Source organism: Petromyzon marinus, chromosome 62 (genome assembly GCF_048934315.1).
Source record: "Petromyzon marinus isolate PM22_M1 ecotype Great Lakes invasive population chromosome 62, UKy_Petmar_22M1.pri1.0, whole genome shotgun sequence".
Classification (NCBI taxonomy): domain Eukaryota; kingdom Metazoa; phylum Chordata; class Hyperoartia; order Petromyzontiformes; family Petromyzontidae; genus Petromyzon; species Petromyzon marinus.
The window spans coordinates 4,978,260-5,001,873 of NC_133728.1; the positions used below are offsets into that span (position 1 = coordinate 4,978,260).

At 51.2% G+C, this 23,614-nt stretch overlaps 2 protein-coding genes across 15 annotated transcripts in view; one reads left to right on the forward strand and one right to left on the reverse strand.

The window, feature by feature from the left end:
* Positions 1-8,656, reverse strand: part of LOC116955900 (protein FAM3C-like) — a 58,800-nt gene extending 50,144 nt beyond the window's left edge. For 3 of the 7 annotated variants that reach the window (XM_032977243.2, XM_032977242.2, XM_032977241.2), the window contains exon 1: positions 7,173-7,311. In XM_032977243.2, coding sequence (XP_032833134.2) covers positions 7,173-7,299 — 127 coding nt within the window. In that variant the 5' untranslated portion in view covers positions 7,300-7,311. The other 4 variants (XM_076053699.1, XM_076053698.1, XM_076053697.1 and 1 more) reach the window with 4 other exon arrangements.
* Positions 8,657-12,597: 3,941 nt separating this feature from the next.
* The window catches only part of LOC116955854 (uncharacterized), a 102,243-nt gene continuing 91,226 nt past the window's right edge, over positions 12,598-23,614 (forward strand). For 6 of the 8 annotated variants that reach the window (XM_076053795.1, XM_076053797.1, XM_076053800.1 and 3 more), the window contains exons 1-6: positions 12,599-12,845; positions 15,252-15,415; positions 19,050-19,095; positions 19,932-20,070; positions 22,180-22,261; positions 22,802-22,855. In XM_076053795.1, the coding sequence (XP_075909910.1) occupies positions 15,326-15,415; positions 19,050-19,095; positions 19,932-20,070; positions 22,180-22,261; positions 22,802-22,855 (411 nt within the window). In that variant the 5' untranslated portion in view covers positions 12,599-12,845; positions 15,252-15,325. Of the gene's footprint in view, positions 12,846-15,251; positions 15,416-19,049; positions 19,096-19,931; positions 20,071-22,179; positions 22,262-22,801; positions 22,856-23,614 lie in introns of all 8 variants that reach the window. The other 2 variants (XM_076053798.1, XM_076053796.1) reach the window with 2 other exon arrangements.

Here is a 23,614-nt window from a genome sequence, read left to right on the forward strand (position 1 = left end):
TCACACCACTACACACACACACCACACACACTCACACACCACCACACACACTCACACCACCACCACACACACTCACACCACCACACACACACCACTACACACACACCACTACACACACACCACCACACACACTCACATCACCACACACACACACCACCACACACACTCACACACCACTACACACACACCACCACACACTCACACACCACTACACACACACCACCACACACACTCACACACCACTACACACACACCACTACACACACACCACCACACACACTCACACCACCACACACACTCACACCACCACACACACACCACTACACACACACCACTACACACACACCACTACACACACACCACCACACACACTCACACCACCACACACACTCACACCACACACACACACACAACAGCAACAACCGCCACTACACACACACCACCACACACACTCACACCACCACACACACACACCACACATACACACACACACAACAACAACAACAACAACCGCCACTACACACACACCACCACACACACTCACACCACCACACACACACACCACACATACACACACACACAACAACAACAACCGCCATTCGCCACTAAGTGGCGGTGACGTCACCACGACGCTTGTGCCAGGCCATGTGCACCTTGAGGCCACGTGAAGTGTCGAACGTCCGCGGGCAGGAGGTCACGGGGCAGACCCAAGTGCCACGGGTCGACTGAGATGACCGAGATGAGTGGCTGATGCACCACCTGTGCCCCCTACTGTGCCAACCTGCTGTGCTTTAGCCACCCAGCGCTCCGCTCGTTGTTGTGAGCGTCGCTCCTCCGCCCTCTGTTGTTGTTGGAGGGCGACTGCCTCCAACTGCCCAGTAGCATCCTTCACGAGCCTCCTCCGCAGAGGCCGATCTTGACACCGCTGGTACCAGTCATCGGCAAGTCCACTCAGCTCCACGTCCTCCTGTACCACGTCACTCCATCTCTTCTCTAGCCCGTGCCGCGCCCGTTTAGCCCCCTCGATCCGGCCGAGCAAAAGCTGTTTCGGCATGCGGTGTCGGGGCATGCGGGCTACATGACCCAGCCAACGCAGCCTTGCCTGCCGGAGGAGCTCACCGATGGGACCTTGCCCAGATCTTTCTAAGATTTGTGAGCTCCTCACACAATCCAGCCTAGTTAAACCCAGGATGGATCGTAGGCAGGCTAGCCTAAATGTTTCTAACAGGCGAAAATGTTCCATTAGGGGGGTCCACGTTTCGCAAGCGTAGAGAAGGGAGGGAATGACCGTGGCCGAGAAGACCTGAAGCTTAGTGCGGAGCGACAGACCAGGTAGCTTCCACACAGCGTTACGCAACTGATGAAAAGATATTGCCGCTCGACTAATTTGGAGTGAGACCTCTGCTGTAAAACTGGAGCCGGTTATAAGCATACACGCACACAGACACCACACACACACACACCACCACACACACCACACACACACACACCACCACACACACCACACACACCACACACACCACCACACACACCACACACACACCACACACACCACACACACACCACCACACACACCACACACACCACCACACACCACACCCCCACCAGTTATATACTCAGACTCACCTGTCCAAACACCCTTAACACACTCACTCAGACACCCCCACTGCCCCCCGTATAGCCTTAACAGACTCTTGGGGCAAGTGCTGTTACTCACAGACACACCTGTACACATCTGTACACACACACAGGTCATGCCTCACACCTGTACACACCTGTACACACCTGTACACACACATAGGTGTGCCTCACACCTGTACACACACACAGCTGTGTACACACCTGTACACACACATAGGTGTGCCTCACACCTGTACACACACACAGCTGTGTACACACCTGTACACACCTGTATACACACAGGTTATACCTCACACGTGTACACACGTGTACACACACAGGTTATGCCTCACACGTGTACACACGTGTACACACGTGTACACACACAGGTTATGCCTCACACCTGTACACACGTGTACACACGTGTACACACCTGTACACACGTGTACACACCTGTACACACGTGTACACACCTGTACACACGTGTACACACCTGTACACAGGTTATGCCGCACACCTGCGTTACCAGGTAGGTAGCGAGGGGATACGAGCGAGGGCGGCTGACACCAGAGACGCGATTCACGTCGCGCTCAATATAGACACGTGCAGGCACAGCCCACCTGGAGAGTCACGTGGCCGTGGCAGAGGCGAGTCACGTGGCCGCGGCAGAGGCATGCCTCGGGGCCCTCCATAAATGACGTCACGCGATTTTGGACGATTTTGGGCCCCCCCCCTCGTCACGCGGTGTCACAAAAAGTCAGGCCCCCCCCCCACCATCAAATATGACGTCACAAAGCTCTGCCCCCCCCCCCCTCCAAAAAAAATATATAAAGCATGCTTCAAATCGCTTTAAACTATTGTCATCGTAGTAATAGGTTTTTACCCTTTTAGCTGGCACAAAAACTGACACTTTTATACAAGGGGATCATGTTTGCAATAACCACAACACAAGCAGTCAAAAATGCAAACAAAAAGAGACAACTCTGATAATGATATTGGCACTGTCCTTGAATTTGATTGGTCCACACCCGAGACGGCTTTTCTTAGAGCCTAGTCTCCACTGGTGTTGGACCAAAAGGCGTACAACTCAAAAACAGCGCACTATCAGAGTACTTGAGGGCTCGGGTGAGCATTTACATTATGAGACCTCCTTTGCCAGATACAAGATATAGGAATAGGTTTTACCCTTTTAACTGGCACAAAAACTGACACCTTTATTCAAGGGGATCGTGTTTGCAATAACCACAACACAAGCAGTCCAAAATGCAAACAAAAAGAGACAACTCTGATAATGATATTGGCACTGTCCTTGAATTTGATTGGTCCACACCCGAGACGGCTTTTCTTAGAGCCCTTTAGTCTCCACTGGTGTTGGACCAAAAGACGCCAAAAGGCGTACAACTCAAAAACAACGCACAATCAGAGTATTGAGAGCTCGGGGTGAGCCTTTACATTATGAGACCTCCTTTGCCAGGAACAAGATATAGGAATAGGTTTTTACCCTTTTAGCTGGCACAAAAACTTTTTGTTTGCATTTTTGACTGCTTGTGTTGTGGTTATTGCAAACATGATGCCTTGAATAAAGGTGTCAGTTTTAGGTGCCAGATAAAAGGGTGAAAACCTATTACTTTATCTTGTTACTGGCAAAGGAGGTCTCATAATGTAAAGGCATACCCCGGGCCCTCAATACTCTGATAGTGCGCTGTTTTTGAGTTGTACGCCTTTTGGTGTCTTTTGGTCCAACACCAGTGGAGACTAAGGGCTCTAAGAAAAACCGTCTCGGGTGTGGACCAATCAAATTCAAGGACAGTGCCAATATTATTATCAGAGTTGTCTTTTTTGTTTGCATTTTTGACTGCTCGTGTTGTGGGTATTGCAAACATGATGCCCTTGAATAAAGGTGTCAGTTTTTGTGCCAGTTGAAAGGGTAAAAACCTATTACTTTATCTTGTCACTGGCAAAGGTGGTCTCATAATATATTGTCATCGTATTTGCGGCGTATTTAATGTGGCGCTGCACTCTGATGTTGCAGTAGAGAAAACATTTATTAAAAAGTCTATTGAATTAACGTGTTGTGTCTGTATTTATTTGAAGTTGCGCGTTTTGATGTGACGTCACATTTCTCAACCCCCCACCCCTCCCCCTAGGTTCGTGACGTCATTTATGGACGGCCCCCTATGGGTAACGGCTGATTGGGGGCGATCGCCCCGGGCCGCGGGTTTGCGCGGGGGGGGGGGGGGAGCTTCCACGTGGCGGTGTCAGAATGTAACATTTCCAGTTTAAATGAGAAACTCAACAAATGTTTATTTTTCTTAAACGAGATTCGAAGCTTTCGTGATTGCAGGAATTAATCTTCAGTTATTTCGGTAAAGTCACGTAGAAATAAATGTTTTAAATTATATATCTATGATGCCTTGAAAGAGTTGATCTATTTTGGTGTTTGGGCACCTTAGCGCCTCCTGTTTGATTGCCATAAATGGGTAAAATGTACTCCTATTGTTTCATCATTTTAAACATTTAAAAAACAAAAATTGTAACCACGTAAACTCCCCCCCCCCTCTCCCCCCACACTCAGCTCTTTTTCACAAGCGACCTGGCCATCACAAATGACAGCTCAACCAAGCGGCCTTATCATCGTTATCATCGTCATCATCGTCATCATCATCATCGTTATCGTCGTCATCATCGTCATCATCGCTATTATCGCTATCATCGCTATCATCGTCGTCATCATCATCATCGCTATCATCATCATCGTCGTCATCATCATCGTCTTCATCGTCATCATCGCTATCTTCGTCATCATCATTGTCATCATCGTCATCATCATCGTCGTCATCATCATCGCTATCGTCATCATCGTCTTCATCGTCATCATCATCATCGTCTTCATCGTCATCATCGCTATCTTCGCCACATCATCATCGCTATCATCATCGTCGTCATCATCGTCATCATCATGGCTATCATCATCGTCGTCATCATCGCTATCATCGTCATCATCGCTATCATCGCTATCATCATCGTCGTCATCAAGTGGCAATGCATGGCGGCTGCCGCGTTCTGTGTAAATAACGCGTGACGACGCTGATTAGAAATGTGGAGGGGAAAACCAGGAGGAGCCGGAGAAAAATCCACACGACCACGGGGAGAGAGACACGCAGACTCCAGCGTCAGGGTCGGGATGGAACCCACGACCTCCTGTAGACCAGGCGAGGTAGTTAACATCTCCTAGCCACCGTGATGATGATGATGAGAGAGAGAGACACGCAAACTCCAAATAAACAGCAGCAGGCGTCAGGGTCGGGATCAAAGCCACAACCTCCTGTAGACCAGGCGAGGTAGTCAACATCTCCTAGCCACCGTGATGATGATGAGAGAGTGAGAGACACGCAAACTCCAAATATACAGCAGCAGGCGTCAGGGTCGGGATCAAAGCCACAACCTCCTGTATACCAGGCGAGGTAGTTAACATCTTTCTGTGTCCGCCCCCTCTGACCCTGACGCCTGCTGCTGTATATTTGGAGTTTGCGTGTCACTCTCTCTCATCACCATCATCATCATGGTGGCTAGGAGATGTTAACTACCTCGCCTGCTGTACAGGAGGACGTGTGTTAGATCCCGACCCTGACACCTGCTGTGTATTTGGAGTTTGCGTGTCTCTCTCTCTCATTATCATCACGGTGGCTAGGAGATGTTAACTACCTCGCCTGGTATACAGGAGGGCGTGGGTTCCATCCCGACCCTGACGATGCCTGCTGCTGTATATTTGGAGTTTGCGTGTCTCTCTGTCATCATCATCATCATCACGGTGGCTAGGAGATGTTAACTACCTCGCCTGGTCTACAGGAGGTCGTGGGTTCGATCCCGACCCTGACACCTGCTGTGTATTTGGAGTTTGCGTGTCTCTCTCTCTCCCCGTGTTCGCGTGGATTTTTCTCCGGCTCCTGCAGGGTTTTAGTTTTTTTTATTCCCCCCAGGATCCACATCGCGACGCCTTTCGACTATCTGTCTGCTGCTGCCGCTCTACATGACCACGACGATCACGACGACGATAATCATGATGATGATGATCATGATGATGACGACGATGGGCCCACTTCGTCGATGTATAATTATTTGTGATGGCCAGCTACACGGCTCAGTGAGTGGGGCTTACCTATTCTTTGGTTCTTTCGGTAAAGTCACCACTTAGAATGAGAATAAAATTTAAAAAATAATAAAATAAAATAACAATAAAATTCTCACGACGTTTCGGCCACAACACAAGCGGCCTTAAATTTTGATCAAAGCTTTCGTGACTGCAGTAATTCATATTCTTAGTTTTGTCGGTAAAGTCACGTTGAAGGCATCATTATTGTTGTATATATATTTTATTATTTTGTTGTTTCCCTTCAACGTGACTTTACCGAAAAAACTAAGTATACAAGCGGCCTTCTTCATTAGACCCACACACCAGACACAAAGACAAAGGTCCCCCGTGTAGCCTTAACAGACTGTTGGGGCAAGTGCTGCTAGCGAGTAGCAGCAGCACCTATGAACACACAAAGACCAAGGTCCCCCGTGTAGCCTTAACAGACGGTTGGGGCAAGTGCTGCTAGCGAGTAGCAGCAGCACCTATGAACACACAAAGACAAAGGTCTCCCGTGTAGCCTTAACAGACTGTTGGGGCAAGTGCTGCTAGCGAGTAGCAGCAGCACCTATGAACACACAAAGACAAAGGTCCCCCGTGTAGCCTTAACAGACTGTTGGGGCAAGTGCTGCTAGCGAGTAGCAGCAGCACCTATGAACACACAAAGACGAAGGTCCCCCGTGTAGCCTTAACAGACTGTTGGGGCAAGTGCTGCTAGCGAGTAGCAGCAGCACCTATGAACACACAAAGACAAAGGTCCCCCGTGTAGCCTTAACAGACGGTTGGGGCAAGTGCTGCTAGCGAGTAGCAGCAGCACCTATGAACACACAAAGACAAAGATCCCCCGTGTAGCCTTAATAGACTGTTGGGGCAAGTGCTGCTAGCGAGTAGCAGCAGCACCTATGAACACACAAAAACAAAGATCCCCCGTGTAGCCTTAACAGACTGTTGGGGCAAGTGCTGCTAGCGAGTAACAGAAGCAGCTATGAACACACAAAGACAAAGGTCCCCCGTGTAGCCTTAACAGACTGTTGGGGCAAGTGCTGCTAGCGAGTAGCAGCAGCACCTATGAACACACAAAGACAAAGGTCCCCCGTGTAGCCTTAACAGACGGTTGGGGCAAGTGCTGCTAGCGAGTAGCAGCAGCACCTATGAACACACAAAGACAAAGGTCCCCCGTGTAGCCTTAACAGCCTGCTGGGGCAAGTGCTGCTAGCGAGCAGCACCACCTATACAGTCCGGCGCTGTGGCACACGAGGGGGTGGGTGGCCAGCAACCACCACTCCCGGCCGCCTTTGTCTCCCCCAGTGGCGACGTCTACCGCACACCGCGACACCAGGTTACCCATTTTGCGGCCGAGTTGACCCTTAGGGGGAAGGAGGAGGCTCACGGACGCAGGCGAGCAGGCGTAAGACATCACCTGCATCGGGCAACACGGGCGGACGTGGAGACGAGCGGGCATCACCTGCGCGCGATGCCTCATCCCGCCTCGAGATCGCTTCCGCGTGCTGTGGCGGGCTGAGGTGCACCAACCGGTTCCTCCACATCGAGATCCACTCAGCCACCCACCCTTCGCACCCACCCACCCACTCACCCATCGCACCCACCCACCCACTCACCCACCCACTCACCCATCGCACCCACCCACCCACTCACCCATCGCACCCACCCACCCACTCACCCATCGCACCCACCCACCCACTCACCCATCGCACCCACCCACCCACTCACCCATCGCACCCACCCACTCACCCATCGCACCCACCCACTCACCCATCGCACCCACCCACTCACCCATCGCACCCACCCACTCACCCATCGCACCCACCCACTCACCCATCGCACCCACCCACTCACCCATCGCACTCACCCACTCACTCAACCACCCACTCACCATCGCATCCACCCACTCACCATCGCACTCACCATCGCACTCACCCACCCACCATCGCACTCACCCACCCACCATCGCACTCACCCACCCACCATCGCACTCACCCACCCACCATCGCACTCACCCACCCACCATCGCATTCACCCACCCACCATCGCACTCACCCACCCACCATCGCACCCACCCACTCACCCATCGCACCCACCCACTCACCCATCGCACTCACCCACTCACTCATCCACCCACTCACCATCGCATCCACCCACTCACCATCGCACTCACCCACCCACCATCGCACTCACCCACCCACCATCGCACTCACCCACCCACCATCGCACTCACCCACCCACCATCGCACTCACCCACCCACCATCGCACTCACCCACCCACCATCGCACTCACCCACCCACCATCGCACTCACCCACCCACCATCGCATTCACCCACCCACCATCGCACTCACCCACCCACCATCGCACCCACCCACCATCGCACCCACCCACCATCGCACCCACCCACTCACCCACCCACCCACTCACCCACCCACCCACTCACCCACCCACCCACTCACCCACTCACCCACCCACCCACTCACCATCGCACTCACCCACTCACCATCGCACCCACCCACCCACGTGTGGCCTTTAACAGATGCTCGGAGCATGGTGCTATGCTGTTAGCGAGCAGCGATGGATGAATGATCTCACGGCACACGAGGGGGTGGGCGGCCAGCGCCGCACCAGGCACCTTTTTTTAGGCCAAGTCGACCTAGGGGAGGCCCAGGAACGGTTCAGAAAATCGTCACCGATGTGGGTGGTGGCCGCGAGGCGCTTTCAGATGCGCTTCTGCGGCCGTCTGGAACGCTCTTCCCTCCGATATTTGGAAGCCGGTGGGAGCTACGCACTTTAAAAAAATAAATGATCATCATCATCATCTAGAAATCAGGGGTGGGGACCGTCCGGCCCACGGGCCGGAAGAGGCCCGCGAAATAATTTGGTGTGGCCCTGCTAAGGCAACCGCAGGCGGGACTCGAAATTCAACAAATCTAGGTAGGAGCAAACCTGGAAAAGCAGGTTTCATCATCACTACCACGCCTCGCCAAAGAGAAGCAGTTCCAGTCCATCGCATTAGGGGTGAGTTTAGTAGATTTTTGACCAAATATAACGGGCTAATTTTTAAGTTGATCATTTTGTATGGCTCTCGAAATGATGTTTTATAAATATCCAAATGGCCCTTGGCAGAAAAAAGTTTCCCCTGCCCCTGATCTAGATTGACAAACTCATTTGTTTACAACTTGTTGTGGTTGTTGTGTTTAGTTTGTTGTCGATGGGCGCGGTTGGTCACTATGATGATGGTGATGCCTCAAACCACGCATGCGCTCTCTAATCCACGTGTCCCCCTCTCTCTGTCTCTCAGTGTGATTCACATCATCATCGTGGGCCTATCCACTGCTGGATGACGATCAATATGACGTCTCTAATCCACGTGTCTCTCTGTCTCTCAGTGTGATTCACATCATCATCGTGGTCTATCCACTGCTGGATGACGATCAATATGACGTCTCTAATCCACGTGTCTCTCTGTCTCTCAGTGTGATTCACATCATCATCGTGGGCCTATCCACTGCTGGATGACGATCAATATGACGTCTCTAATCCACGTGTCTCTGTCTCTCAGTGTGATTCACATCATCATCGTGGTCTATCCACTGCTGGATGACGATCAATATGACGTCTCTAATCCACGTGTCTCTCTGTCTCTGTCTCTCAGTGTGATTCACATCATCATCGTGGTCTATCCACTGCTGGATGAAGATCAATGTAACGTCTCTAATCCACGTCTCTCTCTGTCTCTGTCTCTCAGTGTGATTCACATCATCATCGTGGGTCTATCCACTGCTGGATGAAGATCAATGTAACGTCTCTAATCCACGTCTCTCTCTTTCTCTGTCTCTCTGTGTGATTCACATAATCGTGGTCTATCCACTGCTGGATGAAGATCAATATGACGTCTCTAATCCACGTGTCTCTGTCTCTCTGTGTGATTCACATAATCGTGGTCTATCCACTGCTCGATGAAGATCAATGTAACGTCTCTAATCAACGCGTCTCTCTCTCTGTCTCTCAGTGTGATTCACATCATCATCGTGGTCTATCCACTGCTGGATGAAGATCAATGTAACGTCTCTAATCCACGTCTCTCTCTTTCTCTCTGTCTCTCAGTGTGATTCACATCATCATCGTGGTCTATCCACTGCTGGATGACGATCAATGTAACGTCTCTAATCCACGTGTCTCTCTCTGTCTCTCAGTGTGATTCACATCATCATCGTGGTCTATCCACTGCTGGATGACGATCAATATGACGTCTCTAATCCACGTGTCTCTGTCTCTCAGTGTGATTCACATCATCATCGTGGTCTATCCACTGCTGGATGAAGATCAATGTAACGTCTCTAATCCACGTCTCTCTCTTTCTCTCTGTCTCTCAGTGTGATTCACATCATCATCGTGGTCTATCCACTGCTGGATGACGATCAATGTAACGTCTCTAATCCACGTGTCTCTCTCTGTCTCTCAGTGTGATTCACATCATCATCGTGGTCTATCCACTGCTGGATGACGATCAATATGACGTCTCTAATCCACGTGTCTCTCTCTCTCTCTGTCTCTCAGTGTGATTCACATCATCATGGTGGTCTATCCACTGCTGGATGAAGATCAATGTAACGTCTCTAATCCACGTGTCTCTGTCTCTCAGTGTGATTCACATCATCATCGTGGTCTATCCACTGCTGGATGAAGATCAATGTAACGTCTCTAATCCACGTGTCTCTGTCTCTCAGTGTGATTCACATCATCATCGTGGTCTATCCACTGCTGGATGAAGATCAATGTAACGTCTCTAATCCACGTCTCTCTCTTTCTCTCTGTCTCTCAGTGTGATTCACATCATCATCGTGGTCTATCCACTGCTGGATGACGATCAATGTAACGTCTCTAATCCACGTGTCTCTCTCTGTCTCTCAGTGTGATTCACATCATCATCGTGGTCTATCCACTGCTGGATGACGATCAATATGACGTCTCTAATCCACGTGTCTCTCTCTCTCTCTGTCTCTCAGTGTGATTCACATCATCATGGTGGTCTATCCACTGCTGGATGAAGATCAATGTAACGTCTCTAATCCACGTGTCTCTGTCTCTCAGTGTGATTCACATCATCATCGTGGTCTATCCACTGCTGGATGAAGATCAATATGACGTCTCTAATCCACGTGTCTCTCTGTCTCTCAGTGTGATTCACATCATCATCGTGGTCTATCCACTGCTGGATGAAGATCAATGTAACGTCTCTAATCCACGTCTCTCTCTTTCTCTCTGTCTCTCAGTGTGATTCACATCATCATCGTGGTCTATCCACTGCTGGATGACGATCAATGTAACGTCTCTAATCCACGTGTCTCTCTCTGTCTCTCAGTGTGATTCACATCATCATCGTGGTCTATCCACTGCTGGATGACGATCAATATGACGTCTCTAATCCACGTGTCTCTCTCTCTCTCTGTCTCTCAGTGTGATTCACATCATCATGGTGGTCTATCCACTGCTGGATGAAGATCAATGTAACGTCTCTAATCCACGTGTCTCTGTCTCTCAGTGTGATTCACATCATCATCGTGGTCTATCCACTGCTGGATGAAGATCAATATGACGTCTCTAATCCACGTGTCTCTCTGTCTCTCAGTATGATTCACATCATCATCGTGGTCTATCCACTGCTGGATGAAGATCAATGTAACGTCTCTAATCCACGCGTGTCCCTCTGTAATTTACATCATCATCATCATGGTTTACAAACCGCACCAGGTACTCATTTGAGGCTGAGTCGACCTAGGGGTAAGGCCCAGGAACCGGTTCAGATAATCGTCGCTGGTGGTGTTGGTGGACCGTGAGCGGGAATCGAACTCGGGTCGCCAGGTTCGTAGCGCTGCGCTAACCGCTGCGCCACCGCTCCCCCCCCCTCTGTCCCACGCTCGCAGTTTGTATGACTGCGTGCGTAATGACGTCACCGCGCCGTCACGTCAACTTAAAGCAACGTCACCGCGCACGGCGAGCGCGAGAGGCACGCGAGGGCGCGCGGTGGCGACTCCGCCCACAGCTCGCGCGCCCTCCCTCCTCCCCCTCGCGCAACGCGGTGACGTGGTGACGTGGTGACGCAACGCGCCGACTCCGGCACGCCAACGCGGCGACGTCGGGACGCGGCGACGTCGCGACGCAAAGCAACGCGGTGACGTCGCGACGCAAAGCAACGCGGTGACGCCGAGACGCAAAGCAACGCGGTGACGTCGCCGCGCAAAGCAACGCGGTGACGTCGCCGCGCAAAGCAACGCGGTGACGTCAGGACGCAAACAACGCGACGACGTCACGACGCAAACAACGCGGCGACGTCACGACGCAAACAACTCGGCGACGTCACGACGTCAAACCAACGCGGCGACGTCACGACGTCAAACCAACGCGGTGACGTCGCGACGCAAAGCAACGCGGTGACGCAACGACGCAAAGCAACGCGGTGACGTCGCCGGCCGCGCAAAGCAACGCGGCGACGTCACGACGCAAACAACTCGGCAATGTCACGACGCAAATAACGCGGTGACGTCACGACGTCAAACCAACGCGGCGACGTCACGACGTCAAACCAACGCGGCGACGTCACGACGTGAAACCAACGCGGCGACGTCACGACGCAAAGCAACGCGGTGACGCCACGACGCAAAGCAACGCGGTGACGTCGGCGCGCAAAGCAACGCGGTGACGTCAGGACGCAAACAACTCGCTCACGTCACGACGTCAAACCAACGCGGCGACGTCACGACGTCAAACCAACGCGGCGACGTCACGACGTCAAACCAACGCGGCGACGTCACGACGTCAAACCAAAGCGGCGACGTCACGACGTCAAACCAACGCGTTGACGTCACGACGCACGTGCTCCGGCAATCGCGTTCCTGGTTCGGGTTTTTTTTAATTCTCCGCCGCGTGCGAAGGCGTCCCCTTAAAATCCGACAAATAAAACACATTTATAGTCGCCGTCATCATCATCCTCGCCGGTCTTCGTCTACCGTAGTCGCGTCGGTTGCAAGCCGAAGCAAAAAGGGTTTTAAAGTTGGAGGCGTCAAATAAAAGTTTGGGCCGAGGTGAGCTCCCACCCCCCACCTCGCTCCCTCAATGCATTGCCTATGGGGGCCTAGCGCGGCCTCGGATAGATTTTGTTTGGATTTTTGTTTAACGAAAAATCCACTTCAAAGTCGCCTCCTCCTCTAACCGAGACACTAAAACGTTCCCCGGAATGTACGACGTTTCGGGCAATGTGCCCACACACCCTCCCCTTTTTTTCCTTGAACAGAGTCTTGCTGTTGATTGTCAATTGTTGTTTTGTTAACTGTTAACTCGCACCTGATGATGATGCTGATGATGCTGATGGTGGTAATGAATATCGGGCTCCGTTTAGTTGTCATTTGAGGTTAGTGCCAAGGTCCGGTTCTGAACAACAAGTTACGTAGCTCCGGTGGACTTTACCGGGTAAGATAAAATAAATAGTTTAGTTTCGTTTGTGTGCGTGTGTATATGTATATTTAGTTTTTGGAGTGCTTTGTTTTCCTTACTGGACATCTGTAAGCAAAGAGCTTTATAGCTCATCGGATTGCTCCAGTCTAAATAAAGATTCTGCTGTTGGTGTTTGTACACCCACTACCCAACGCTTGATAGAGCACATTATTGGTTTGACAATTCACTATATATACAGTACTGCATATATTAAAAACGTATAATTTGAACTCACGAATTCGTTAACTCATTCACCCACTCGTGCAAATGAGATCCGTCTGTCCTGGTCTCTCTTAAGAGTTCTCACCCTGGTTACAGAACAAAATAAACGCAGAACTCATCATCTCACTCATTCACCCACCCACCATCTCACTCATTCATCCACCCACTCATTCACCTACTCATTCACTCACGAATCTGTCCACTCAATCACCCACTCACTCGTGCGAATGAGATCCCTCTATCCTGGTCTCTCTAAGAGCTCTCACCCTGGTTACAGAACAAAATAAACTCAGAACTCATCATCTCACTCATTCACCCACCCACCTTCTCACTCATTCATCCACCCACCCACCCACTCATTCACCTACTCATTCACTCACGAATCTGTCCACTCAATCACCCACTCACTCGTGCGAATGAGGTCCCTCTATCCTGGTCTCTCTAAGAGCTCTCACCCTGGTTACAGAACAAAATAAACTCAGAACTCATCATCTCACTCATTCACCCACCATCTCACTCATTCATCCACCCACCCACTCACTCATTCACCTACTCATTCACTCACTAATCTGTCCACTCAATCACCCACTCACTCGTGCGAATGAGATCCCTCTATCCTGGTCTCTCTAAGAGTTCTCACCCTGGTTACAGAACAAAATAAACTCAGAACTCATCATCTCACTCATTCACCCACCCACCATCTCACTCATTCATCCACCCACCCACTCACTCATTCACCTACTCATTCACTCACTAATCTGTCCAGTCAATCACCCACTCACTCGTGCGAATGAGATCCCTCTATCCTGGTCTCTCTAGGAGTTCTCACCCTGGTTACAGAACAAAATAAACTCAGAACTCATCATCTCACTCATTCACCCACCCACCATCTCACTCATTCATCCACCCACCCACTCACTCATTCACCTACTCATTTACTCACTAATCTGTCCACTCAATCACCCACTCACTCGTGCGAATGAGATCCCTCTATCCTGGTCTCTCTAAGAGTTCTCACCCTGGTTACAGAACAAAATAAACTCAGAACTCATCATCTCACTCATTCACCCACCCACCTTCTCACTCATTCATCCACCCACCCACCCACTCATTCACCTACTCATTCACTCACGAATCTGTCCACTCAATCACCCACTCACTCGTGCGAATGAGGTCCCTCTATCCTGGTCTCTCTAAGAGCTCTCACCCTGGTTACAGAACAAAATAAACTCAGAACTCATCATCTCACTCATTCACCCACCCACCATCTCACTCATTCATCCACCCACCCACTCACTCATTCACCTACTCATTCACTCACTAATCTGTCCACTCAATCACCCACTCACTCGTGCGAATGAGATCCCTCTATCCTGGTCTCTCTAAGAGCTCTCACCCTGGTTACAGAACAAAATAAACTCAGAACTCATCATCTCACTCATTCACCCACCCACCTTCTCACTCATTCATCCGTCCACCCACCCACTCATTCACCTACTCATTCACTCACTAATCTGTCCACTCAATCACCCACTCACTCGTGCAAATGAGATCCCTCTATCCTGGTCTCTCTAAGAGTTCTCACCCTGGTTACAGAACGAAATCAACTTGGAACTCACCCATCATCTCACCCACCCAACTTCCCATTCAGCCACTCACTAATCCGTCCACTCATTCACCCACTCACGCTTGCATCTCATTCGGCACCCCCACCCCCTTTTATTATTGTCACCGCTGGTCTCACCTCGTTGCCTCACCTCGTCGCTTGTGCACAGCTCTCTGGGGGCGTCTCTGTGCTGTGTAGAAGGAGGACGAGGAGGACGAGGAGGAGGAGGGTAGGACGCGGTTGATGAGACGGTGGAGGAGTCGACCAGCCATGTCCGACTCAGAGGAGGCCTCGTGGGAGGATTGTCCGGGTCTGGTGTCCAGCGATGACGAGGTGGTACTGACGCGTGTCTCGTCCGTGTCTGTGCGTGTCCGAGCGTGTGTGTGTGTGTGTGTCTGGATGTCTCTTGAGTGTGTGTGTTTCTGGATGTCTGTGTCTGTGTGTGTGTCTCAGTGTGTGTGTCTCTGGATGTCTGTGTGTGTATGTCTCTGGATGTCTGTGAGTGTGTCTCTTGTGTGTCTCTGGATATCTGTGAGTGTGTCTGTGAGTGTCTGTGTGTGTGTCTCTGGATGTCTGCGAGTGTGTCTGTGAGTGTCTGTGTGTGTGTCTCTGGATGTCTGCGAGTGTGTCTGTGAGTGTGTGTGTCTAGCTCTCTGTGAGTGTGTCTCTGTGTGTGTGTGTCTATGGATGTCTGCGAGTGTGTCTGTGAGTGTGTGTGTCTAGCTGTTTGTGAGTGTGTCTCTGTGTGTGTGTGTCTCTGGATATCTGTGAGTGTGTCTGTGAGTGTCTGTGTGTGTCTCTAGATGTGTGTCTGTGTGTGTTTCTCTGGATGTCTGTGAGTGTGTCTCTGTGTATCTTTCTCTGGATGTCTGTGAGTGTGTTTGTGTGTGTGTCTCTGTGTGTGTCTCTGGTTGGCTGTGTGTCTGTGAGTGTCTGTTTCTGTGTGTGTGTCTCTGGATATCTGTGAGTGTGGCTCTGAGTGTCTGTGTGTGTGTCTCTGGATGGCTGTGTGTGTGTCTCTGTGTGTGTGTCTCTGGATGGCTGTGAGTGTGTCTGTGAGTGTCTGTGTGTGTCTCTGTGTGTGTCTCTGGATACACACAGAGTGTCTCTGCCAGGCACGCTGAGGAGAGGCTTGCGGAGCCCCAATGCGGTTTCAGGAAAGGGCGGTCCTGCACAGATGCCATATTTTCTGTCCGTCTGCTACAGCAGAGGTGTAGGGAATTCCAGCAAGACCTACATCTCTGCTTTATTGACCTGGTCAAGGCCTATGATACCATCAGTAGGCCTGGGCTCTGGGTTGTCCTTCGTGCTTTTGGAGTCCCTGACCCTCTGCTCACGATCATTAAGGACCTTCATGATGGTGAGCGGGCCCGGGTAAAACTACGTGGCCGGGAGTCAGAGCCATTCGCTGTACACCTTGGGGTGCGACAGGGATGTCCTCTGGCTCCCACATTATTTAACATCTATTTTGACCACGTAGTTCGTGAGGCCTTCAATGTCTGTACCGGGGGAATCTCCATTTGGTACAGATATAATGGGAGGCTGATGGATGCCCGGGTGCGATCAAGGGATGGCTCCCTATAGCTCAACCACGTTATGTATGCCGATGATTTGTTAATAGCTGCTCATTCAGAGGAGGAGTTGGAGACGCTGCTGCAGAGACTGGAGCGTGCCACTAAGAGATGGGGCCTTACCATCAGCCCCACCAAAACTAAGCACCTGCCTGGGTATTTTGTACCATCGGACACTCCACCCCCACAACTCCCAATCGGTGATGGGGCAGTTGTGGAGAGAGTGGAGAGTTTCCCATACCTGGGCAGTGCGCTTATGACTGGCTCCAGTTTAACAGCAGAGGTCTCACTCCGAATCAGTCGAGCGGCAATATCTTTTCATCGGTTGCGTAACGCTGTGTGGAAGCTACCTGGTCTGTCGCTCCGCACTAATCTTCAGGTCTTCTCGGGCATGGTCATTCCCTCCCTTCTCTCCCCTAATGGAACATCTTTGCCGGTTAGAAACTTTTAGGCTAGCCTGCCTACGATTCATCCTGGGTTTAACCAGGCTGGATTGTGTGAGGAGCTCACAAATACTTGAAAGATCTGGTCAAGGTCCCATCGGTGAGCTCCTCCGGCAGGCAAGGCTACGTTGGCTGGGTCATGTAGCCCGCATGCCCAGCCACCCCATGCCGAAACAGCTTTTGTTTGGCTGGATCGAGGGGGCTAAACGGACGTGGCACGGGCTAGAGAAGAGATGGAGTGATGTGGTACAGGAGGACGTGGAGCTGAGTGGACTTGCTGATGACTGGTGCCAGCGGTGTCAAGATCGGCCTCTGTGGAGGAGACTCGTGAAGGACGCTGCTACTGGGCAGTTGGAGGCAGTCGCCCTCCAACAACAACGGAGGGCGGAGGAGCGACGCTCACAACAATGAGCGGAGCGCCGGGTGGCTAAAGCACAGCAGGTTGGCACAGTAGGGGGCACAAGTGGTGCATCAGCCAGTCATCTGAGTCGTCTCAGTCTGTCGACCCGTGGCACCTGGGTCTGCCCCGTGACCTCCTGCCAGCGGGCGTTCGACACTTCACGTGGCCTCAAGGTGCACATGGCCTGGCACAAGCGTCGTGGTGACGTCACCGCCACTTAGTGGCGAATGGCGGTTGTTGTTGTGTCTCTGTGTGTGTGTCTCTGGATGGCTGTGAGTGTGTCTGTGAGTGTCTGTGTGTCTCTGTGTGTGTCTCTGGATGGCTGTGAGTGTGTCTTTGAGTGTCTGTGTGTCTTTGTGTGTGTCTCTGGATGGCTGTGAGTGTGTCTGTGAGTGTCTGTGTGTCTCTGGATGGCTGTGAGTGTGTCTGTGAGCGTCTGTGTGTCTCTGGATGGCTGTGAGTGTGTCTGTGAGTGTCTGTGCGTGTGTGTCTTTTTGTCGGCCTTCATACCTAGGTGCTCACTAACGGCACTTGCCCCAAGAGTCTGTTAACGCTGTACGGGGGGGGAAGTCTTTGTCTTCGTGTGGGGAGCGGTAGTGCAGCGTTTATCGCCCTGCCCTACAAACCCGGCGACTGGCCTTTGATTCCTGCTCACGGCTGATTATCTGAACCGCTCCTGGGCCTCCCCCCCTAGGTCGACTCGGCCTCAAATCGGGTACCTTGTGTGATGAATATCGCAGCGAGGCAAATGGGGCCGGCCTCCATCCCAGGCGCCGCTTTCTTGACGGCCACTTGCTCCAAAATATCTTCTTTGGTTCTTTCGGTAAAGTCACCACGTAGAATGAGAATAAAATAATAAATGGATAAAATAAAATAACCCAATAATATTCTCCAGCGCTGTCCTACCAGACAGTCTCGTCCCTTCACCTGATGAAGGCCGCTTGTGTTGTGGCCGAAACGTCATGAGAATATTATCGTGTTATTTTATTTTATCAATTTATTATTTTATTCTCATTCTACGTGGTGGTGACTTTACCGAAAGAACCAAAGAAGATGAATCATTGCAGTCACGAAAGCTTTCAATCGAAAATCCAAAATATCTAACGGGGGCGGTGGGACCTTTATCCGCGCATGGGCGTGTGAGCCAGTGGGGTTTCCCCCGTAGGTGGTTTTGGCGGTTAACGGCGGCCGGGCGGCTGAGTTTGCGAACGTGGTGGCGCGGCATTGGGGCGCGGGCGTGCGGGCGGGCGGGCGCATCGGCCAGTCGCCTTCCGGTTCGACCCACGGCACGCGCCGGGCCCGTGGCCTGCCGCCAGCGTGGCCTTTGACGCGCGCACAGCCTGGCACAGGCGCCGTGCCGCTTGGCGGCGAATTGCGGTTGTTGTTGTTGTTGTAGTTGTTTTGAGAGTGTGTGTCTGTGTCCCTCCTGCCTGTGCGTCCTTGTCCGTTGAAACGTGCTTCTTGCCGTGCGTCTTTGTCTTTCTCTCCGTCCTTCTGTCAGTCTGTCTTGTCACTCATGCCCTTGCCGTGTGTTTGTTGTTGTTGGGAACCAGGAGGAATGGGACGATTCCAAAAAGCCTGCCGGACCCATGACCAACGGTGAGCGCCTGGCACCAGCTGCTGCTGCTGCTGCCTCTGCCACTGCTGCAGATACCGCTTCTTCTGATACCGCTGCTGCTGCTGTTGCTACTGCTGCTGATGCCACTGCTGCTGCTGTTGCTCCTGCTGCCACCGCTGCTGCTGATGCCGCTGCTGCTGCTGTTGCTCCTGCTGTCACTACTACTGATGCCACTGCTGCTGCTGTTGCTACTGCTGCTGATGCCACTGCTGCTGCTGTTGCTCCTGCTGCCACTTCTTCTGATACCGCTGCTGCTGCTGATGCCACTGCTGCTGCTGTTGCTACTGCTTCTGATACAGTTGCTTCTGCTGTTGCTACTGCTTCTGATACAGTTGCTTCTGCTGTTGCTACTGCTTCTGATACAGTTGCTTCTGCTGTTGCTACTGCTGTTAATGGCACAGCTACTGATACCACTGCTCCTGCCTCTGCTACTGCTGCTGATGCCACTGCTTCTGATACCACCGCTTCTGATACCACTGCTTCCGCTGTTGCTTCTGCTGCTGATGCCACTGCCACTGGTACCACTGCTGCTGATGTTGGCTACGTACGGTGTGAAAGAAGTTCAACATACGTACACACCACTGCTGCTGATACCGCTGCTGCTGCTGCCGCCGCCGATGCTACTGCTGCTACTGCTGCTGCTGTCATTATTTCTGTTGCTGCTGCTGCTGCTTCTTACGCCATTTGCACCACTGCTGCGTGTTGCTACCTGTGCTGATACCGCTGCCGGCGTTGTCATTGTTGCCGTTGGCGCTGCTGGCGCGCTGATGCTGTTGACGACACCGCCGCACGTTGCTGCCGCTGTCGTCGCGTGCAGAAGAGGCTGCGTCGAGCTGGGTAGCTGTGCCGCTGGAATCGCGCGTGCAGCACCACCGGGCGGCTATGATGTACCTGTACGGGCCGCTGCTGTTCATGAGCGAGAAGATGCCCGCCAAGTTGATGGAGGTCGCCAAGCAGTAAGAGACACGCACGTTGGCAGAGAGAGAGAGAGACGTGGAGACGCGGACACACGGGACAGTGACACGCTACACGGTGGCAGTGCGGGTCGCAAAATTACGATTTTATTACTAACAAAACCCCAATGATCCGATCGATACGTACACACACACGATATATATATACACACACACACGATACATACACATGATACATACACACGATATATACACACACACGATATACACACACACGATGCATACACACACATGATACATACACATACATACACACGATATATATACACACACACGATATACACACACACGATGCATACATACACATGATACATACACATGATACACACACACGATATATACACACACACTATATATACACACACGATACATACACACACACGACACACACACATGATACATACACACACACGATACATACACACACACACGATACATACACACACATGATACGTACACACACACACGATACATACACACACATGATACATACACACACACACGATACATACACACACGATACATACACGATACATACACACGATATATACACAGACACGATACATACACACACACACGATATATACCCACACACACGATACATACACACACACGATACATACACACGATATATATATACACACACACACGATATACACACACACACGATACATACATACACATGATATATACACACGATATATATACACACACGATATATACACACAGACACGATACATACATACACACGATACATACACACAATATATACACACACACACACGATATATATACACCCACAGACACGTACGGAGACACAGAGAAAAACACACACAAAGACATGGAGCGACACACACACACACACTACACACCGCACCAGGTACTCATTTAAGGCCTAGTCGATCTAGGCGAGGCCCAGGGCAGGTTCAGAGTCGCCTTGCACAGCGGTGCTAACCGCTAACCGTTGCACTACGACCCCGGCGCCCCGAGATCAATTAACCGCTCACAGCCAACAGCACCGGTGACGATTATCTGAACCGGTTCTGAGCCTCCCCTAGGTCGACTCGGCCTCAAATGAGTAACCCGGTGCGGTGTGTGGTAAACATCGCCACCGGGGAGACAAAGGCGGCCGAGCGTGGTGCCGACGAGTCAACCCTCGTGCTGTGCCGGTAGCCTTCGTAGGTGCTGCTACTCGCTAACAGCACTTGCCCCTGCAGTCTGTTAGAGGAAACACGGGGGATCTTTGTCTTTGTGTGTGTCTTTGTGTGTGTATCTTTGTCTTTGTGTGTGTTTGTCTTTGTGTGTGTGTCTTTGTCTTTGTGTGTGTCTTTGTGTGTGTGTCTTTGTCTATGTGTCTTTGTCTTTGTGTGTGTGTCTTTGTCTATGTGTCTTTGTGTGTGTGTTTGTCTTTGTGTGTGTGTCTTTGTGTGTGTGTCTTTGTCTTTGTGTGTGTGTCTTTGTCTTTGTGTGTGTCTTTGTGTGTGTCTCTGTCTTTGTGTGTGTGGCTTTGTCTTTGTGTGTGTCTTTGTCTTTGTGTGTGTGGTTTTGTCTTTGTGTGTGTCTTTGTGTGTGTGGCTTTGTCTTTTTCTGTGTGTCTTTATGTCTATGTGTCTTTATGTCTTTGTGTGTGTCTCTGTCTTTGTGTGTGTGTCTCTGTCTTTGTGTGTCTCTGTCTTTGTGTGTGTGTCTCTGTCTTTGTGTGTGTCTGTCTTTGTGTGTGTCTGTCTTTGTGTGTGTGTCTTTGTCTTTGTGTGTGTGTCTCTGTCTTTGTCTGTGTGTCTCTGTCTTTGTGTGTGTCTGTCTTTGTGTGTGTGTCTTTGTCTTTGTGTGTGTGTCTCTGTCTTTGTCTGTGTGTCTCTCTGTCTTTGTGTGTGTGTCTCTGTCTCTGTGTGTGTGTCTCTGTCTACCGGGTGTGGTGGTGCCGGCCACCCACCCGCTGGCGTGCCACGGCGCCGGCCTTCGTAGGCGCCGGTGCTACTCGCTAACTAACAGCACTTGCCCCTGCAGTCTGTTTAGAGGCTACACACGGGTGTGGCGGCGGGGGAAGAGGGGGTACCTTTGTCTTTGGCATGTTCCGCGTGCGTGTTGCAGGCACCTGACGAACATCGACATCAACGGAGCTCACTTCGCGGACTTCCTGTGGCAAGTGGGACAAGCGTTCATGCAGAACAGCGTACGTGCCCCCGCACAGTTACAGAAACACGATCGCCAAGATTGCCGAATATGGCGTCCTCTACCGGTGGCTAGGAGATGTTAACTACCTCGCCTGGTACGCAGGGGGTCGTGGGTTCGATCCTGACCCTGACGCCTGCTGCTGCTGTACATTTGGAGTTTGCGTGTCTCTCTCTCTCTCTCATCGTCATCATGGTGGCTAGGAGATGTTAACTACCTCGCCTGGTGTACAGGAGGTCGTGGCTTCGATGAAGCACGGCTACATTATTTGTTGTGTGTCATGCACACGCGGTGCAGATGATCCCCGGACTGGGTTAACATCCCTTGCAGCGGTTTTTGCCGGTTTCGCCCGAACGGTCCCAGGGGCCGATGGGATAATGTTGGAAGCAGCCGAATAATCGTCCGGTGCCCGGATGGATGTCTGGCGACCCACCGTGTTTTGGTTATTTGACGCTTCTAAGACTTCCCACGATGACGAGCCACCTAGGTTGGCGACGCTGGGCGACCTCCCCATTCTCGGCGTTGCGTTTCTGCCCCGCAGATTCGCTTGGAGTTCACCATCGCCGTGCTGGGCCTCTACGACAGAATTCAGTCGGTAAGAGAGCGGGCGGGCGGGCGGGCGGGCGGGCGGTCGGTCGGTCGGTGGCGGACGCGTCTGCACGCACGTACGTCTGCTGAAGGTGGCGCGGAAGGACAACAAATGAAACAACAACAACAATAACAACAAGCAGTTCTAAAGAAATGAGTTTGTCAATCTAGATCAGGGGGCGGGGAACCTTTTTTTCTGTTAAGGGCCACTTGGATATTTATAAAACATCATTCGTGGGCCATACAAAATTAACAACTCAAAAATTGAATTTCGATTTAAAGCTTTCGTGACTGCAAGGATTCATCTTTTATAAAACATCATTCGTGGGCCATACAAAATGAACAACTCAAAAATTTAATTTCGATTTAAAGCTTTCGTGACCGCAAGGATTCATCTTCTTTGGTTCTTTCGGTAAAGTCACCACCACGTAGAATGAGAATAAAATAATAACTTAATAAAATAAAATAACACAATAAAATTCTCACGACGTTTCGGCCACAACACAAGTGGCCACTACGTGACTCTACCGAAAGAACCAAAGAAGATCAACTTAAAAATTAGCCCGTTATATTTGTGTCAAACATTTTAATTAACTCGCCCCCTTAATGCGATGGGCTGGAACTGGTTCTCTTTGGCGCGGCGTAGTAGCAGTGATGATGATGTTAGCTGGCTATTGACGATGCTATTGCTACTCGCGACTGCTTTTCCAGGTTTGCTCTACCTAGATTTGTTGAATTCCGAGTCCCCGCCCGCGGTTGCCTTGGC